At 41.7% G+C, this 21,109-nt stretch overlaps 1 protein-coding gene across 1 annotated transcript in view; it reads right to left on the reverse strand.

Moving 5' to 3' along the window:
* The window catches only part of PRKG2 (protein kinase cGMP-dependent 2), a 30,723-nt gene extending 10,899 nt beyond the window's left edge, over positions 1-19,824 (reverse strand). The window contains exons 1-8 of the mRNA XM_059826869.1: positions 19,307-19,824; positions 11,420-11,586; positions 9,612-9,725; positions 7,033-7,138; positions 5,698-5,761; positions 4,321-4,398; positions 3,202-3,296; positions 2,344-2,412 (exon numbers count right to left, since the gene is read on the reverse strand). Of these exons, the coding sequence (XP_059682852.1) occupies positions 2,344-2,412; positions 3,202-3,296; positions 4,321-4,398; positions 5,698-5,761; positions 7,033-7,138; positions 9,612-9,725; positions 11,420-11,586; positions 19,307-19,818 (1,205 nt within the window). The 5' untranslated portion in view covers positions 19,819-19,824. The remainder of the gene's footprint in view (positions 1-2,343; positions 2,413-3,201; positions 3,297-4,320; positions 4,399-5,697; positions 5,762-7,032; positions 7,139-9,611; positions 9,726-11,419; positions 11,587-19,306) is intronic.
* Between the last annotated feature and the right edge of the window lie 1,285 nt (positions 19,825-21,109).

Consider the following 21,109-nt stretch of genomic DNA (forward strand, 5'->3'; position numbering starts at 1 on the left):
AACTCCCAGTTTGGTATTGTCAGCAAACTTGCTAATGGTGCATTCAACTCCTGCCTCCAGATCGTTGACAAAAATATTGAACAGAACCGGCCCTAGGACTGAGACCTAAGGAACACCGCTGGGGACCGGTTGCCAGCCAGATGTAGCCTGTTCACTGCAGCCCTTTGAGCCCTGCCCTTCAGCCAGTTCTTCACCCAGCGCACTGCGTACCTGCCCAGCCCACAGCTGGACAACTTGTCCAGAAGGATGCTGTGAGGGACAGTATCAAAAGCCTTACTAAAATCCAGAAAAACTACATCCACCGCCTTCCCTTCATCCACTGGGCAGGCGACCTCATCATGGAAGGACATCAAATTAAACACGACTTTCCCTTTGTGAACCCATGTTGACGGTGCCTGACGCTTGCGTTATTCTTTAAATGCCTTTCCGGAGCACCCAGTATGATCTTCTCCATGATTTTTCCAGGAACTGAGCTTAGACTAACAGGTCTGTAGCTCCCTGGGTCTTCCCTCATGCCCTTTTTTAGACTGGAATAGCACCGGCTAGCTTCCAGTCAGCAGGGACCTCCCCAGACTCCCAAGACCTTTGGTAGGTGATTGAGAGGGTCCTGCCATAACATCCGCCGGCTCCTCCAGTACTCCGGGGTGAATCCCACCAGGCCCCAGGGACCTGTGAACATTCAGCTGATACAGCTGGTCCCTGACAATTCCGGTGTCCACAAACGGAAAGTCACTGTTCCCGCACTCGTGCTCCTCTGACTGAGGGGACCGGGCAGCCCAAGGTCTATCAGCATTGCTAAAGACTGAGGCAAAACCAGCACTGAATGCCTCTGCTTTTTCTTCACCCCCATTAGTCAGGTGACAGTCCAACAAGTATCAGTCCAATGTTTTCTTTAGAACAATGTTTTCTTTAGGTCAAGACAGCCACCTACCATCACATCCCCCATATGAGCCCTTCTCTATTGATAAACAGCAAGTCTAGGATGGCATCTTTCCTACTTGGATCACCTGAGTACCTGTGACAAGAAGTTATCTCCTACAAACTTCAAGAATTCCCAAGACCTGCTTGTCACAGCAGTATGATATTCTCAGCTGATGTCTGGGAAGTTGAAATCTCCCATAAGGACAAGGGCTACTGATCCAGAAATTTCTCCTAATTGCCTATCGAATAACGCATCAGTGCTTACATCCCAGCTGGGTGATTGGTAGTAGACAACCACTACAACATCTCCTTTGTTTTCCATCCCCCTAATCCTTGCCCAGAGGCTCTCAACCACATCGTCACTAACTGTAAAGTCTGAACAATCAAACCTCTCCCTTACATATAGTACAACACCTCCACCTTGCCTGCCTCGCCTACCCCTCCAGAACAGCCTGTAGCCCTCCATCCTGGCACTCCAGTCATGGGACTCATTCCATCAAGTCTCACTAATACCAATGATATCGTAGCTCTGGGAGCTGACCAAGGCTTCCAGTTCATCCTGTTTGTTTCTCCTACTGTGTGCGTTGGTGTACAAGCACTTCAGATACGCTCCTGAGCCCTCCGTGCTCCCAGAAGCAGTGTAAATATTCCCACTAGCATTGCCACCCTCCGGCAATGCCATGCCAACCCTTGGCTTACCTACTGCAATCCTGTTGGTATCCCCTTCCCCTAGAACGCACCAGCTTTGGCATGCTTCTCTGCAACCTATTTAAACAAGCGAAAGCAGAGAAGCGGAAAATGCATTCGCAGCCCAAGATGCCATTTCCTGGGTTGGGGTAGAATCTTAGCCCTCAGAATGAGCCCTTTTGGGATTCAGCAAGGAAAAGGGTGGCAGCTGTCTGCTTTCCAAGTAAGCATCCTTACAGCTAGCCCTGAGAAATGTGGGTTTGCTGTGTCACTTTCCACTGGGAGCTTCCTTTCTTTTATCTTCCATCTGTTCCATTCTTCTCCGCTTTAGGAGGTGTAAAATCGGCCTCTACCTGACAAAAGCAGGAATTTGGCTGCATGTCCCCCTCGACAAAGGGGCATCCCAAAACCAGGGACACGCAGGAGCTTTTGTTGTTCCCTGAGCCGATGAACAGCACTTAATAAATGTGAAACATCACCACCACAAGGAGAGAAAGAAAAGAATAACGCTGAACTACTCTTAAGCTTCTGTGCTCCTGCACCTTCTGTCAGCCTCTCTTCATTAGGTCTTTGTCTAAAGCATAGCCACAGCTCAGTATTCCAAAAGCATTACCACTAGTTCAGTATTCACTTAAGAATAACACAGTGGTTGTGCCTACAATGAGGTCACATCTTACCGTGAACCTACTGAAAGAGGATGCAAGTCTTTCCTTTAAACTGTAGCATGATACTTACTCTCTGTCTATTACGAGGCACTCCACATTGTATTCATCGGCAATAACGTTTGCTGATCTGACATCATCACTAAGAATTGAAACAGATTGGAAGAATTCAGAAGCATATAAAAATCCTCGAAGTATCTCACACTGTACTCACGGAGGGTCACAGCTGCTATAGGTGAAACTCCCCGAAGGCCTCTGCAGCCTGTATCTGGATTAATATTGCTGAACCAAATACACAATTACAGCATTTTACTAGTTGTTATTATTGTCTAGCACAGTATTTTTTTCAGTTTCAATAGGGTTTGGATCACAACTTCCTTTAGCAGCCTTCCAGGAAATTAGGATGAGATGTAATTAGCATTACATCGGGATTTACTACTCATTTCTGAAACGATCCTCAGATATAAAACATTCCAGAGACCAAATGATCCCTACTCAATCACCTACAAAAATATGTGCTATGTGAGCTATTTGGCTCATAGCTCATATTTCTCTGTACTCCTTTTCTTGGTTTCTTACTATCATGGGCACCGGCACAGAAACAACAGCTCAGTCCAGTAATGATGGAACTTATCCATGCTAGGAGTCATATAGAGCCTGGCAGAAATTTTCATCACAACTTTTACTGAAATATAAACAATAAGCAACAATGCAGAGAGGTCAGCATTTGCTTTTTTCAGGGAAAAGCAAAGGTAGGTGACAGTGTATACTTTCAAGTTCTCCCTGCAAAAACCAAAACATTAAGACAAATTGAGCCATTGCCTTCATCTGCTGACTCTACAGTCAAAACAGCCATGAGTTGTATAATCTGACACATAGCGATAGGTCAGTTGAAATACCGTACATCGTGAATCGGACAATGTGAACTAACCTAATGAGAGCCTTTTCTCCAAAGTAATCTCCTTTATGTAGATTTTTAATCAGCTGAGGTTGCGAGTGATCTGCAGTACTCTGGGTAACTATCACCTGGAAAGTACAGGAACAAAAATCTAGCAAGGTGAGTTTCAAAGTATTGCATGGTTTCCTTTTCTTTTCTGTGTATTTCATAAATGTCTTAAACTCAGTAATGCTGCAGAAAGAGTTACAAATATATATAATTACTCCCTCCTCTCAAAAACTAAAAGGATCAAACATTCCCTGACACCTCTCTGATTTTTGCTGAGAGATGGAAAAATGAATATATTCATTTTTGCCCACCCCCCAACACTTTTTCCTCATACCTTTTAAAACAGAGCAAAATAAATTGCATTTTAATGAAAAACTCAAAACTGCATCAGTTCCCACAGTGGGCAGGCATCATATGAGCTTTTTGTCTTCTAAGCAGCTAAACAGCCAGCCTCCAGAAACATTAGCTAACATGAAACTCCACTTCCACAGTAGCACACATTTGGTTGATGCCCGCACTCATTAGCCAAATCCAAACCAGAATATCTCCAGACACAGACACGTTTTGGAAACTTGAAACCCCTACTGGAAGTTTACTGATGAAAATTCTCCTGATTTGACTCTTTAGAGTCCTGTGTCAGCCTCCAACCTAACAGCTGATGGAAAAAGGCTGCTGCCTTACAAATGAAAAGAATAGACCCTGAGTCACCTAGAAGGCCATTAAACCTAGGACTCCATTATTTCTTAGATATTTCACAAGAGTATGTTTTGCCCATCAGATATTGAAACATCCAGGAGAAGAATAGGATCAAATCTCATTTGCAAAATATTGACTTTGCATCTCTGCTACAGTGTCAAGAGGCTTCAGGCCATACTTTAATTACATTATAATTAGAACAGAATCACATGGGTTCATTGTGAATGAAAATTAGGCTCCCTAAATCTCTGAAACACGGCTCCGGGCTTTTATCACAGTACTGTGAACTTAACAGCATCCTCAAAAAATCTGCACAGGTTTTACTGAAGCCCACACCCCCTCAGGGTAGCTTTTGAAATACAGGTGTTCATGTATGTTACTTTATAAGTTAGGTTTATTACATCTTACCTTTCCTTTTGCTATTATAAAGAAGGTGTTTCCTTCTTCTCCTTCCCGAATAACATAATCTCCCTTGTCATAATACTCCTGTTGGGGGGGAAGAGAGAGACAATATTGTCCAATATATCATTAGCCTCTTTGAAAATTGTGATTACTACACAGAGTTCTTAATACATCTGGACATTCCATTGTTTTTTAACTTCCTATCTCCTGCAGATGTTGCATCCCATAATAATATGCAAGGTTTCCACTATATAAAGCATGGTGGCCAATCTGTAACATACCTTAATGCAGCAGCACGTTATTTGTTTAAAAAAATACTGACATTGGTATCATCCTTATGAAGCAGGGGAAAACAAGGAAAAAAATACCAAAAGCTCTTAAAAGAGTTCTACATCAAAATCCCATTTCCAAAAGTAATTTTGGGCCTGACACCTGAGTGGGAATGCCTAAATCGTCTATGGCAAGCTATGAAAGCACCAACTTTTCTGTCCTTGCTAAGGAACCCCTGCCTTCATTACCTAATTGTTTCTCTTTCAATCAAGCATTTTTTACATGTTAACTTTCAGCTTTGTGATCTGTTCCTCATAAACAACCACCTCATTTTTTTTCTCGTAAAAGTTGTGCCTTGCCAGGAATCCCACAAAAAGAAACGTCACTGCTTAGGATACTGCTGCGCTAAGGCCATTTACCGTTTCACACAACCAACACCATGATCTCCTCGAGCCCTTGTGCTACGGCCATCATCACTCTGCTCCTCTGACTCGTTGGGACTGAGGCTCTTAGTTTTCTGAGGAACTTTTTTGTTCTCCATCGGCAGAACTGTTCCAAGACTGGGGTTCCTATAGACTTTCCCTATACAAAACGCATTAATAGTTACCACTGCTCTTGGAAAATATCACATCTATGACTATATATCAAGCCTTTACCTCCAAAGGCTGCTGGCAGATGCAGCCCTAAGACACACGAATATTTGGCTGGTTTCATATGTTGAAGTCCTAAGGCCTTTTTCACCTTATATTTTGCAGTGTATGTGGTCCAAGGCATATGAAAGTATTACACAGCCATGTTGCAAACAGGTAAAGTGTGATTACCAAAAAAGAGTCAAGAGACCTGGACAGCAACTTTGTGCTTAATCTTAATAAAGGCTAGATTATAGATCCTCTTAGCTACTTGCTGGACTCCTTCGATGCCAAAGATACAACTTCTATGCCACTAAATGTTATTATTTGCTGCCAACCTGGAATTCCACTCTGACCACTCCAAAAACGCTGCCATATTAAAAAAAGCTTGGTTGTTTTTTGGTTTTGTTTTTACTTGTTTATTCTTCTTTGTTATTTCAAAAGCTTACTGAATACTATCTAGAAAAACGTAACAGTATCTTACCACCTCCAGGCAGTCCATGATCTTGGTTAATTTATCTTCAGGTAAGTTTTTCAGCAGGGACACACTTCCAGAAAACAGAAATGCAAAACAAAAAAACCCCCAAAGTAGTTATCATTAACACTTTTTTCATGCTCTCTTCTTATCTATACAATTTGTACAACCACATTTTATAACTAGCTAAACTGGTGGTGCTATACAAAACACGTAATATACAAATAAATCTGAATTTGGAAGGTTCAAGCATTCTCATCTCGTTTTTTTGATAAACAGAACTTGCACAACTTACAACTTAGAAATGTGGCAAACGTTGGTCAGTTTGTTAATCAATGTTGTATTTCAGTAGGGGAAAAAAACTCTAGCAGGCACATGGACTAATTTCAAAATTCAGTCATACAGAATCCATTAACTGCAAAACCAAGACATTATACTAATTCAATAATATATTTTCAAATGCACTGCAGAGACTGCAAAATCAGAGAAAGGTAACAACTTCAGTAGTACTTGGACAACTATTAAGAGAGAATCCGACTACAGTGACGACTTAGTGAACTTGCTGGTAAGAATGAAAAAAATTCCTATCCTGAGCACTCAGACTTGTAAAAGTTAGGAAATCATAGAGCTCTCCAGCTACTCAGGCTCAGCAAAGAAGTATTTATAGAAATGAAAGATGGAGATGGATGAAAAAATACACAAGACATTCTACGCATGGCCAGGCTTGAGATCTTGATTTGAAGCCATAATGGAATGGACATTCTTTGTTAAAGAAAGAAAATATGAAATCAGTTAATTGTGGTTTGGAACCTCTAATTTGACCTTCTTCCTAAGGAAAAGCACTGTACGACTCTCAGTGTTCCCTGCAGGAGAGAGAATTATTCTACTCTCTGCAGATTTCCTAGTAATTTATGTTGGAATTAGTTCACAAATTAAGAGAGACATGCAGTTCTCATACTCAAGTCTCCAAGGAATGAGGAATATACCTTACTCTACTCCAGCAGCAAATTAACTTCTAGTTGGAGGATTTATTTAACTCTATTTATTTAATATATTGTTTTAACTTCTAGCCATGTAAACTTCCTATACATTTGTTCCATTACTTAAAAGCATTCAAGCACCTCTTGCTGTCTCCTAATGTAATACAGGAGAAAAACAATCAAAATGAGAAAAACGATTTTGTGAATCCTAAAAAAATCAAGAGAGGTAAATATTCAGGTTTTTGAGGCCCTTTGTATTAAAGGCACCTCTTTCTCTCTCTCTTGATAAGACAGGTGCGATATTGTTGTGCACTTTAGGAAGTAGCCCCAACCAGTATCAGAAATAGAAATGCATTATATTTACCTTCTAAGGAAGTTTCTGTATTGCTCTTGTCTTGTTTGTGCTGTGACTCTCATGATATTTTGAAACACTTCTCTGTCCAATGCCCATGTTTTAACATTGGTGATCGCTTTAAGAAAACAAAAAACAACAACAAAATCAACAATGTTTCCGAATGATGTGATGGAAGATATTACAGTATTAGGTCATGGTACAAGACAGACTAGCTCTTTCAAAATGCCCAAGGCCAAATTTTAAAATATCCAGCACCTACTGCAATCAGACTTTTAAAAGAATTCAGCTCGCACTTAAACAACGCTCACTAAAGTAAGGCATAGATTTCCAAATGGTTCCTCCCCAGAGCACTTTCCATGCAGCTCCAAGGCTGAGTAACCTTGAAAACCTAGCCGTTTACTATCAGCACAAACAGGGCTGAACGCGTGTGAAGACCTGCTCCTGATGACGGACGGTCATCGCACTCAAAAGCTGCAATGTAATCTGCAGAGGAGCTGATTTGAAAGAAACAAAAACTCGGCTGAAGTGTCTCAAAACTTAGGGGCAAATGTTGAATACTGTGGCTCGGATCCCTCTTTAATTCAGATTACATGCAAATGTTTGTGAGAGATGCAGTAAGATAGACGTAACAGAGGTCAAGAAATACATTTCATTTCATTTAATCCTGTGATCCTCACACAGTTTTCCTCCGATGTAGCCATTTTGTAAGGGAATAAAGGGTAATCAAAACATTAATGATTATCTTTCAAAAGGTAATCAAAATATTAATACAATAAGCATGCATAAGAACCAGCATCGAAGATGCAAACCACTAAGTGGCCTCTGTGTGCAATCATTGACACAACAGAACACATTGCACTTTTTATTTTTTTAAACAAAATGAGGTGATTCTATTTAATTTAACCTCTTCTTTTAAAAGATGCTACACCATATTCAGCAGTTTTTCTTCTGTCATAAGAAGGAACAAAACTGTTCCCTCTGGGATAAAGAAAAGCTACAGAAAAAAATACAGCAATTGATTTCCTCGATTTATCATAAACACAGAATCATTTTTACAGGAAAGAAAAATGCCAGGTTTAAAATGATGCACAGTCGTCAGTCTTTGTACTTAACCCTGATATACACATATGCTCTTAACTGCCATTTCTCAAAATAGCTCAGAAATATTTTTGGATGCTGGAAGGGAGAACAAAGGTATTGCTTTGGTTTTGTTCTTCTCCTAAATAACATCTTTCAGTTTACTTTGCATGAAGAAAATATGGCAAGTATCCAAGCTATCGTGAATGCATTTCCTGTATCTTGCACTTTAACTAAATAAAGCAATTATATAGCTAGAAAAAAGCCTGGAGTCTCAAAGATGAGATAGAGAAATTCAGAAACATAGGAGTAAATCATGTTCCCAGTTTCAAATACAGCTACTGCATGTAAAGATGCTGCTGGGTAGCAGCAGCCATTGAAACGCCCGTTTTCAAAGGCAGCAGGTAAAGGGTGTCACTAGATGCAGCACCCAGAAAGGGTTTTCACCTAGGTATTTACAGTCGTGCTCAGTTATGGCATCGTACTGCTCTTCCTCCACAGCAAGAAACGCAGGAAAGCTAGCGGGGAGGGGCGGCTTTCTGCAGTGATTTTAAATATTCAAACACCCGTTCTCATCCATAATCGGACCGTTCTTGGCCTACCTCAAAACCAATTATCGTTAACAAAAGTCTAAAGCAGCATGACATCTTACTATGCAGAAACACTACTTTATAACGTTAATGTTATACAGCAGGCCAAAAAGTAAAATAGGGAACATATTCAAGTAGAACAGCGTGCTAGTAAGAAAAATAATGACATTATTGATGCTCTTCTGTTTATCAGACAGCGATAAAAACAGATTACATGTAATAACTCCCATCTGCACAGCCAGCAATGATTAAGTGCTTAAACTGGGTACAGGAAGAAAGACCAAAAGCTTTTACAGCAAACAACTTTTTTTTTTTATTCCATTTGCTCCTTTTTGAGTCAACATGAACTCTTCGTATATACTTACTGGCGGTTCAAAGTTCCTGTAGATTTAGACAAGAACAGAAATTAACCTTCAAACACAAGTAATAATTACGGAATGGTGGAGAGTGGAAAAATTAGGAATTTAATCACATTTAGTCACTTACTGGACTGTCACAGAATAATTATGGCAGCTTAGAAAAGGAATCAAGGGGTACTTAATGGATGAATACCCAGTCTTACGCAGGAAAAGGGATATTTGTATCAGAGCAACACCATCGCTGCTACTAAATCATTCAACATTAAAACATTACCCTTCCTTAGCAGTTGTTTTGGTACAGATCTGGCTAGCCAGCATACTTTGGAGATGCCTAATTGTTTATCAAAGGTTCTGCTAGAGATGGAATTATATTCGTGGCATAGTATTATTAGAGTTCCCAAGCAGAAAGAACTCAAGGAAGGAAACGCGAGCTTACTGTAGGTAATCAGGACATTCAGACATCTATTAAATGAAAACTTCAAAGAAAACCTGGATATAACAGGGACCTCATAAAAGTACAGTTTTCATTTTGAACAACGCTGTTATAATAAACCTTAGGTACCTTTCACAGAGGCTGTCCGTGTGCAGTTGTATAAAATGGCTAGTTCACCAAATGCCGTCCACACAGGTATTGAGGAAAGTAGTTTATTCTGCTGAAAGACTTCCAGACTGCCCTCTGTCAAAAATCATCAGGATAATAGGTATTAAAACTGAGCTCAACTGCACAGAGTGAAGGGAAAACAGATCAATATATTCCTGCCTCGCCACTCTGTGGAACGCAGGAATGGGAGCAATGATGCAAACAGTGCTTTGAAACACACGTACAAACCAGTAGAGATTTTTTTTTTTTTTAATGTATTGCTAATCTACAAACCTGCTCTGGAAGGGAGGGAAAGGTGAGAGAAACTTTTCAACCCTAAAAAGGCCATAGAAAAGGGCCATTCTAAATCCTGATGGGATAAACCTTTGTTACAAGAAAACAGTCAGTACTGGTTCAGATAGCCTAGTGTGGTATAGACAAACAAGTCTTAAAATAGAGATCACAGGAGAAACTACTCACGAGATTGTCTGTTCATACACATGTATGTGTATATATGTGCAGAATGCAAAGCAGAGGGCAGAAAAATGAAAAGCACTTTAATTTTCCTTTAAGAAATTCTCCTTAAGCCTTACTACAAACCTAGCAAAAGCCAAAGAAAGTCTGAATTTCTCCATAGGTTATGGCCCAAAAAAACCTTCCCTTAAACATGTGTTGAAAGTTTGGCCCTATTCTCTCCAAGACACCCACTGACTCCTCAAAAATGGTCTAACGTGCCAGAAAAATTTCCAAGGTGCACAGCTTCTTCCTCGTATTTCATCTGTTTTTCAAAATGTTATCATTTTGTCTAGCAAGAATATTACTACCCCATTACAAATCCTGCCTTGTCTTTCTCCCTGCACCATCTATGTCATCCTAAAACAGTTACCATCAATTTTTCAACCTAACCCATCCGTATGAAGCCAGAAGATGTGCTTGCCAACATGTATCAGTATGCTCCTAGCTTAAATATTCCTGCCTCAACAGAACATACCCCTTACAGCATGAACTCTAATTCATATGAGCCTCTGGGCCTTCTAGTGGTCCAGCATTGATGAAGTATGCAAATTAACCACAAATACTGATTTTGTTTTAATGGTGAGATGATGAAATTGCTGCTAGGAGCAACTTTCAGGCATTAAAGTTGGGCTCCCCTATGGCTGATCTGTAATTTGAGATTTGAGTGTAAGCACGGTAGCAGTCAGCACAGACAACTGCAGTGAGATTACTTCAGGCCGACTGGGATTATTTTAGGAAAGTCTTCTTATCCTAAAGCTTGTTTTTTGTTTTGTTGTTGGTTTTTTTTTCCCAGAAAAAACAATCATCTCTTTTTAAAAAAACCTCTAAGCTTTGAGAACAGTAAATTCAGACCTCATCTCTCAATTTCCCATACACAGAAAACTGGTATAAGCTCTCATGAATGTTGAAAAGTAAGTTTATTTCAGAAATGGCTTCACCATTGAGCAGTTTTCTGTATTTTAAATTATACCTACTCTTTCTTTGGAGAAGAATGGGTTGGCTGTACCTACCACAGAAAGGATTTGCTGGCCTCTAGGCTTTCGGAATGAAAGAGGTCACAAAATACCATCAAATCAAGGTTCTAGTTTCTAAGGTGCTTTTTGTTGCTCTCACTCTGTTTCATAAAAGTCACAGGTAAAACTTGCATTGCCCTTAGCAGGGCCAGCATAAATGATTTAAGAGCACAAACATCATCATTGTGCTTTCCTGCAAAGACTTCTAAATTATGTTGCTGTTCCTTGCACTTGTGCATTGTACAAGTAAGCAGTATTCACCTTTGAGTACAAAAATGTGATTGCCTGGCTCTCCCTGTCTGATGACGTAGCTCCCTTGCTGGAAAGTCCTTTCATACATACATTCCACCATATCTCGGATCTGGTGAGGCTCCAGTCTCTTCAAGAACTGATTTTTATTCAGGGCATCCGTGATAAGCTTCTTCTCACTGGTTTCAAACAAAAAAACAAAGTTTAAAAGATCCAGCATTGCTGAGGTATATTATTCACCATGCATTTATTCCTCTCAAGATGTTTCCTCTCATTTCTAACACTCACATGACCGGTACCACTGACAAATGTTACAAACCTTGCAGTTAATATGCATGCCATTAGCTGTGCCACACAATGGCCTCTCTCCTTGTGCCTGCAGAAAGCCTCAGGTTAAATGCAAAAAGGCTCCTGGTAGAAGACACGCTCCCCAGAAAGTTTTGCTGTTTCTCACCATATCCTTTCCCCATTGCACGGCTAAAGTATATAGCCTTGCTTATCTGAAGGAAAGAAAAGTGAAAGGTATGTCTTCACATACCCCTGCCTGTACAGGAATGGCAACTTATTATAAAATCAGGTACATTTTTCTAACGTTCTAATACATTTTTTCTAATATCCAGCAAAAAGGTAACACAAATTATAGTAATAAGGTTAAAGTCAACACTGGTGGCCCTAAGACCTCATCAAGAGTTTCTCCTTTGTGGTGAGGAAAGATGCAAGCAAAGAAAAGTACACAAAAACATGATCAACAGGTGCTGCTGTTTGTTAGGAGAATGTTAGAAGACGGTGGTGGTGGTGAAAATGAAGCAAGTTGTAAATGAATGTGATTTAAAAAATGGCTACAGAGAACTTCCCTTGCACCTGCAAAATCACATTGATCCTGTGTCATCCCCTGTTCATAGCTACTAAGCAAATTTAAGATCAGGACACGATCGCAAGGTCACCTTGCAAAGTACCTGTTGAACATTGTCCCAGAATTCACAAAATAAGTCCAGGATCCAGGAAAGGTGTGTGTGGAGGTGGAACGTTAGTGCTGATCCCTCCCGTGCTGCTCTTTGCCTTCCATCCACCTCCCTGCAAACCTCTTCCCACCTCTGCCGTGCCTGCTTCCTTTGCACGGATGACAAACAGCATCAATGCTCCTAGCTGAGTAAAAATCCTCTAGCAGTCTGCTCACGCGGGATGCCAAATATACCCTGTCTCCTTAAGAATGCCCAGACATGAGAGAATCTTCCCAAAGCAGGCCCTTTCCTCTACTGCTTTTAGGAATTTTTAGGGTATAATCAGAAGTAATAGTGTAATGCAAGGGCTTGTGGATATAGGTATGGAGCCATTAATGCTGAACTCTTTGCTTTCTGCAACTCAGCATCCAGGGAAATAAACTTGTATTAGTTTGCACTTTGGTGATGCTATAGCAGACTACAGCCATCTCGAGTTGTTTTGTTAAAAAGTCTTTGGAAAAGCTTCAGGGTATCCGTAAAAGTCAGCGAAAGGCAGGTAAAGTAGGTGTGTTAGTGATCAAGGACTAGCCTGTTAGGGTCCTTCACTACCCTGATCAGCCTCACTGGGACCACCACCCCTGCATCCTCTGCCCACTGGCCTGCATACTCTATTTAAGCTCAGGGCTGGGCAGCCAATTCTTGCCTGAACTATGTTACAGAAATAATTGATTTTGGTTTTGTCTTCTGGATGGGTATTGCCCCAATATTGTAAGTACTTTGTTTCTGTCTCTTGGTTAGAGCTTGCATCTGATTGACCTCTTCTTCTGTGGGACTCTTGGTGGACCCTGTTATCTCCACCCTGCTCTGCCTACCCTGTCCAGACCTCCTGGGATGGTGCCCTGGTTAGTGGGGGCATTGGCCATGCTGTAGTCAGCCTCGGTTCACTTACTCTTGGGCAGCAACCCTGTTCTTGCTGCTCCCTGAGACAGAGCCTCTGCATAATTTCCTGCAGTAGTAAATACATATAAATGGGTGAGTTGTAAAGACAAGAACAGTCTATTTGAGCTGCTGGTGGAAGAGCCCAGGGGTTGAAAATGTGGAAAAATCAACAGTGGATGAATCCACTGATCATGACTAACCAACCGAGACAAAGCTGGCTATACATACGTACCGGGCAATCTATGAGTTCTGATTGACTTGCGTTATGTTCTGGGTCAAGGGCTTCCTATAAAGCAGTGCCTTGAATCCAGGCCCGAAATGAATGTAATTAAACAACTGCTGCACTGATGGAGCTTTTATGGACCTGTTGAGTAGTCTTCCTTTGCTGCTGAAGTGAAAGATCAATTCTGCCTTTAAGTCCCCATGTTCCTAATGTGTGCGTGTAAGGAACCTGCATAACAAAATAAACACCCTACCAGCTTTCAGAGGCATTTAAAGCCCACTCTTGCTTGTATTCATAAAACAATGCAAGGTTATAATCAAAACTAGGTTATGTGGGAAAATCTCCTGAGGAAAATCCAGGAATGAATGATCAGTTAAGGCAAACAGGTAGACTTAAAATGTTACTAGCCATATAATGACTGAAAATAAGTACAGGTAATGAGATGAGGCAAGAAAAATAAAATGAAGTAGCTATGGTGAGGATTGTGTTTAGAAATAGACATCATAACTTAGCTTCTGCTGAAAGCAACGGGGTTATTAGAGTATAAGGTCTAACTTTGTTTTCTGCTTAAAACAGCCTTGCTTATTTAATTCACCCTGGCCTGCATCATGAATACAATACTGCAATAAAATATGTAATGGCTCATAAACTGATGCTTAAAATGAGCACGAAAGCTCCCAGAACTAAGAATAGGACCCTATGCTGTTTTCAGAAAATGCAGTTGGCTACAGAGAGAAGGCCACATGAGTATCTTAACCATGGTTCAGGCTCTTGAATCAGTTGCTTGCTCATTTCATGGGCAGCCAGCACAGTATCTATCTAACAGTTTTCTCTCCGTTGTTTTCCTCAGCTTCTCCTATACCTGCCCCACTTTTGAGAACTGCTGCTGGAAATAACTACGTGTCCTGAAAGGACAGAAGACATTTAATCCCGCACTGGCGCCAGTCACTGTCCTGATCAATACTACTAAAAGGTTAAAAAGCGGGTGCAGAGCTCCACACAACTGTTCTGGTGTTGAGGTATTTCTTGGCCCCACCGCTAGTAGGACTTTTCTTCAGTGCCTGGGGCCAGCTTTGCCGTAGCATCCTTCTCCAGGCTTTGTTCCCCTCCCTGCTGTTAGCTCTTGTGGAAACGTTCCCCTTGCCCCTTTCAATACGTTCCTAGTCAACCCCTAAAAATAGCACTTGACACTAAGAAGGGCTTTTTGTGAACAGGATTGAGAACTGATTTCCATCATAAGATAGATGTCATCTCACAGGTACAAGGGTACAACATATACTTTGCAGAGCAATGCTTTCTCTTAATATACCTTTCTGCTACTAAGGAGAGAGTTTGGGTTATCTGCTGGCATTGACTGGTAAAAGATGTCAATGTCAAGTGTCAAGATAGTTCTTCCCCAACCAATAACAGCTGGTAACAGAACAGGCGCCCATAATGGGAAGGGACTTATAGGCAGCGTAAATGCTGCTGATGGTGATAGCATGCTGTGGCAGGACATGGAAAAATGGAGAACCAAGTCCTACAGATACTGAGACACCTTGATTCTTAACACTGCAAAGGATAAGAGATTAAAAAATTTTCCATTTGAAAGACTTGTTTGAGAAATCTGCTTTCACAGACCATGTTCAAACACTAAAATCTTCAGGCTTTACTTAAATTTTCAATGCTCAAATTCACATTAAGGAAAAACTCGTATTTTTGGAAACTGACATGGATTTATCCAATTAGCTCAAGAGCTAAAATACATACACGAGAAAACATCCACTCATACAGGATAGATCAAGAACCATTGAAAGCTTCTAAAACTTTCATTAAAATAATTCATGCTGAGATACTCCAAACAAAAGCATGGCACTTAAACCCCTGCTAAATAAATAGCATAAAATTGTGCCTGAGAGGCGTAGTATTGCTATGTCTAAAACAGTTTTGTGGTGGCTTTTTCATACCTGTTTGCTTCCAAAGTACTTGGAAGATCAAATGATACTTTGGCCACTACCGTATCAAAAGATATATCTGCCCCCAACCCAGAAGCCTGAGCAAGATCTTTCACTATTACTTGATTTGTTGGAGAAAGCATAAATTCTTCCCTCTGTGACTATAATGTATGTTGGTTGATAAAATACATTTTCTATAAGGGTGATTTAAAAAAGCATTCTGTCCAGGTCTTAAGAGTTGTCACAGAGCAGCATCTAATATTAAGCTGGCTGTGGCAGGAAAAAAATGTTAACTTGCAAATGACAAACACTTTGGGTATGATCTTCAAGATTTTTTTAAATTGAAATTGAGGTTTCATTAGCATCTTGCATATGTATTAACTCAAGTCACCCATACTTGCTGTACTGTAGTCCAAGATGTCTAGTCTTCCAAAGCCTCAGATACTTGAACAAAGTCACTTTGATCACTGCAAAGCAGATGACAAGTACCCATTTAATAAGACAGGTTTACATTTTAGAACCTTAGCCAAAGGTTCAAAGACATGAACTCTTCGAGACAGTCTAAACTGTGTATAAAACCAAAACTAGTCTGACCTGTCTTTTACATGACTACTTAGGCTAAAAAAGAACATTAATACAAAGCGTCACTAAAAAAACCCAACAATAACAACAAAAAAATCCACCTGCTGTAATGCCAATAATACAAGACCACATTCTGCTATTTAATTGTCTTCCTGACTACTGGATCATGCTCTTGGACCTACATGTAAAACACAGGAAGATTGCCACTTTATTTCCTACCAAGAGCTAAAGCTGGAAAATGGTTAATTGCAGAAAATTGAGTTTAAAAACACTGTGTAAAATATGAAGTTGAAGATAAGTTTAATACTCTAAGAAAATAAAATTTTAATGTCTAGAGAATCAAACAAATGATGTGTTCCACTTCACTCTCAAATTACTTACTCTAAGGACAACAATTAGCAGACAAATCCAAGTTTAATGGCCAAGAATGTGCAAGTACTTGTGGTGGGTTGACCCTGGCTGGATGCCAGGTGCCCACCAAAGCCGCTCCATCACTCCCCTCCTCAGCTGGACAGGGGAGAGAAAATAGAACGAAGGGCTTATGGGTCGAGATAAGGGCAGGGAGATCACTCAGCAATTACCATCACGGGCAAAACAGACTTGACTTGGGGAAATTAGTTTAATTTAGTACCAAATCAAATCAGGGTAGGGCAATGAGAAATAAAACCGTATCTTAAAAACACCTTCCCTCCACCCCTCCCTTCTTTCTGGGCTCAACTTTACTCCCCATTTTCTCTACCTCCTCCCCCCGAGCGGCCCAGGGGGAGGGAATGGGGGTTGTGGTCAATTCATCACACATTGTTTCCCTCCTCAGGACTCCTCATGCTTTTCCCCTGCTCCAGCGTGGGATCCCTCACATGGGAGACAGTCCTCCATGAACTTCTCCAGCGTGCGTCCTTCCCACAGGCTGCAGTTCTTCACAAACTGCTCCAGCGAATGTCCCTTCCACGGGGTGCAGTCCTTCAGGAACAGACTGCTCCAGTGTGGGTCCCCCGTGGGGTCACAAGTCCTGCCAGCAAACTTGCTCCAGCATGGGCTCCTCTCTCCACGGGTCCACAGGTCCTGCCAGGAGCCTGCTCCAGCATGGACTGCCCATGGCATCACAGCCTCTTTTGAGGCACATCCACCTGCTCCGGCGTGGGGTCCTCCACGGGCTGCAGGTAGATATCTGCTCCACCGTGGACCTCCATGGGCGCAGGGGGACAGCCTGCCTCACCATCGTCTTCTCCACAGTCTGCCGAGGAATCTCTGCTCTGGCGCCTGGAGCACCTCCTCCCCCTCCTTCACTGACCTTGGTGTCTGCAGAGTTGTTTTTCTCACATATTCTCACTCCTCTCTTCTCCAGCTGCTGTTCCACAGTTGTTTTTCCCCCTTCTTAACTATGTTATCCCAGAGGCGCTACCACCGTTGCTGATGGGCTTGACCTTGGCCAGCGGCGGATCCGTCTTGGAGCCGGCTGGCGTTGGCTCTATCGGACATGGGGGAAGCTTCTAGCAGCTTCTCACAGAAGCCACCTGTGTAGCCCCCACCACTACCAAAACCTTGCCATGCAAACCCAGTACAATACTGAAGAGAAGAAAACAAAGGTACAAACAGTATCATAGAAAAGCTGGAAACGGTGGGGAGGAGGGGGGAGGATGGTGTGCTCTTACTGCCAATGCAGTGCATGCTTAAGCAGTCAGTTGTTTCCAGAGGAGTAAATATCAGAATAAATTTAGGAAAGGTGTGTTCTAAATTGTTATGAATCTATCGGAGCCTTAGCAGTAACAATGACAATCTCTGAACCAGATTGTAAGAGATGAAAGGAGGGAAAAGGAAGAGAACTGCTCCTTTATCCTGTTATGCTACACTAAATCTTTTAGAAAGACAAGAAAACATAGGTGGCACACAACAAAAGAGAAAATGTTTTTAGAAGTGCTGAGCCACTGAATCAAGAAGGAAAATTTCTAGCTCTGTTTCTATCGCGTGATCAGCATTATATTTAGATTACTTACGCTGCAATATTAGGTTTTGTTCTGACTGGCAAAGTCTGTGCTGCACTTAGCTAATCAACTGGCTCTTCTCTCTGCTTCACTCCTCAGTGCTGTTACAATTTTGCCTCTGAAAGCACTCTAGAAAACCATCTGGTGGACTGCAGTACAAGGATCACGCCAAGGAGAAGACAGGTAACTACAAACAGAAGACTCCTAAACCACACAATTCTTTAAACTGCCCAGGTATTTGGGATAAAAAGTTAATACAGTTCCCTTACTCCGGAAAAATACAGCTAGCCGAAGGTTTCAGCTCCTTACAGTGACTCAGGCAGCCTTTCTGGTTCACAAGACAGCCTCTAATGTGTGGTGCTGGACGTGATGGATGAGAAATCAAGTCTGATAACTCTCAGGTGTACTACTGTACAGACTCGAATGCGCCATGAATTCTCCACAGAATAATAAAGCTCCCCACAAATCTGAGGCACTTAAGCTGCTGGCTGAAGTCCACATGGATTCTGGCTACCACCATGTTAAAACAGATACTCAGGTTATGTCTACACTGCAAGGTAAAAGAGGGTCTAAGGTACATTTAAGGATACCAGTCTGATACCTCTGTCCACAAGGTCAGCTGCGAGCACGGATATTTCTCACTCTTGCAAAGGCCAGAGGTAGAATTGGATTCAAAGAGGAATAAGTAAAATTAGGTTCCTACCCCATGACTGTCAGAAGCTGGAGGGCAGGAGGAAGCTGCTAAGAGGATAATCACACCATACAAAACATTTCATTGTATTTTGCACCAGACTGAGTTGAAACTGGACTGACAAAGTTTGTACACGGCTCAGAGTCAGTGTCCATGTTGCATTTGGGAGAGCTGAGCTGGGGCCACCTCCTCCTTCCCAAGCCATATAGGAGGAATGTAGGAATAAGAACCTGAACCCATGTGAAGGCATCCAGCCTTCTGCTCATCACCGCTCCAGAGTATAGCTTAAGCTGCAAGCACTAGGCAAACCTAGACATGAGAAGAGGCTTAGGTTCTGCTTAGCTGGCAGTAAAGATAATTCCCAAAGAGACTATAAGAGTCTCCTCAACTAAAATACAGAGGCTACCCACCACTCTTCATCTGAAGTCTGTGGGACACAGACGATTCTTGGTTAAAGTTACACACAAACTCAACCAGCATCTACCTACCACAGTGACAAAGCCTATATGAAAAAGATGGATACTTTAATCTTGATTTACCATGAGGAGAGGATGTCACTGTGCTAAAACAGTAACACAAGCATATAATCCCCCTGAAATGAGCTCACCTGGAATCCTTTCGGACTCTTGCTTTTTCAAAGGAAAAGGTAGCTTGCCTGTTCAAGTCATACAGCCGTGTTGTCGGCTCTGCAGACACACCTTCCTTGGCTCCTCTCCTCCTGTCGGCAGAGACTTGAATCCTTGAAGCCACTTTAAATGGAGAAGGCTGAAGAAAGTGCTCTCCTTGAGTGCTAACAACATCCTGCAGCTTGTTCAACTGTATGCACTTGCTCTGAAGTTCCTTGGTGAGTTCTGCTATGACCTTAGTCTGCACAGCCAGCTGTTCCTGAAGCTCAGCAACACGACTCTGACCCTCTTGCAACTCTTGATCTTTTCTCTTCAGCTCCTTTTCCAGTTCAAGCACCCTGCTGCAAAGAACATCAGCTTGCCCATTGATCACATTGATGCCTAGACCTGGGTCCTTCAAAAACTTACGGTTGCCAGCACAGCCAATGGAGAGGTTTGCTCCGTGTCTATCTGGCCGCCTCAGATGCTTGGGTTTCACTGATCCGTTCCCCATTTTGTCCAGAGACCTAGAAGAAAAAATAAATTTGCAGTTTTATTTCATTCCCCAACAAGAAGAAAAAAATAATTCATGTAATGGTAAGTAATGAATTTAGTATTTAACTGGCAGCTGAATTTGAGATACACAACTATAGTAAACATAGGTTGACTGCGTTCATCCTTTCCAGTCCTGAAAGTCAGAGGAATAGAAGGGAAAGAGATGAGTAGATAGGCTGGTGGATACAAAGCAAAAGATCTGATGGCTACCACTTCTTTTTTGTGAGCTGAAGAAGAGATGTGTAAGCTCCTATCAGCCTAAGGAAGACAAAACAAACAGTAGGAAGGAGAAAAGCTTGTGTTCTACTGCTGAAGCAAGAAAATCGGTAGAAGCAAAAAAAAAAAAAAAAAGAAAGTTGGGTCACTTCCCCATTGAAGAATCATAACTGAGTACACAGACTAATTTAACCAGTGGGTGCATACCTGCCTGGCATAAAGGATATGTGATTATTAAGCATATGTGTTAAGAATAATTTTTTTAAAAAACTTTAAGGGCTATGACCATAAAAGAACAGCCATACTGACTGGAACAGGGGTCTGGCTAGCTTGCAAATTGTCTCCAACCATGGTCATAAGGAGATGCCAGGGAAAGGGTATCAACAGGATGAGCATATAGGCTGCTTGACTGAAATGCTGTCTGAAATTTCAGATTTTCTGAGCCTGATACGCTTTATTTAATCCTCAGTGGACCTCTAATCCTAGCACTTGTCCCATTTCCCTTCTAACTCCTGTAAACTTCCTATCTGCAGACCCTGGCCGGACCCTAGCAAGGAGTTGCACAGGTCTGCTTCTTGCATGAAGAACTGCGTCCTTTTGTTTGTTTCTTCCAGCACGAACCCAGGGCTATCAAAGTTAGGAAAAGCCAGCTTCAGAAAGACTTACCTCAATTAACCTGTTCTATACTATTTTGTAAATTTCTGTCCTACCGCTCTGCCTGAACGTAGGCCTGAATTCTTCCCCAGAATGACAAGTCCAAGCTTACTCAGACCTTCCTCATACAGACATCACTCCAAAAGTTTGACCAACCTTGCTGTCTTTCGCTGATGACAAATTCAGGGCAGCACAGCGTTAGACCTGATTTACTCCTACCAAAAGCAGGCAGCTGGCACTGTTTCTGCAGCTCTCTTAATCGTGTAAAACTGGCTGACATGTGTTAGCGTAACAGCAGCTACTGCTGTCAAGGAACAATTACCTTTTATGGGGAATTACCCCTTTCCGTTGTCAACTCATGGAAAATCATCAGGTAAAAT

This window comes from Gavia stellata, chromosome 19, assembly GCF_030936135.1.
Source record: "Gavia stellata isolate bGavSte3 chromosome 19, bGavSte3.hap2, whole genome shotgun sequence".
Classification (NCBI taxonomy): Eukaryota; Metazoa; Chordata; class Aves; order Gaviiformes; family Gaviidae; genus Gavia; species Gavia stellata.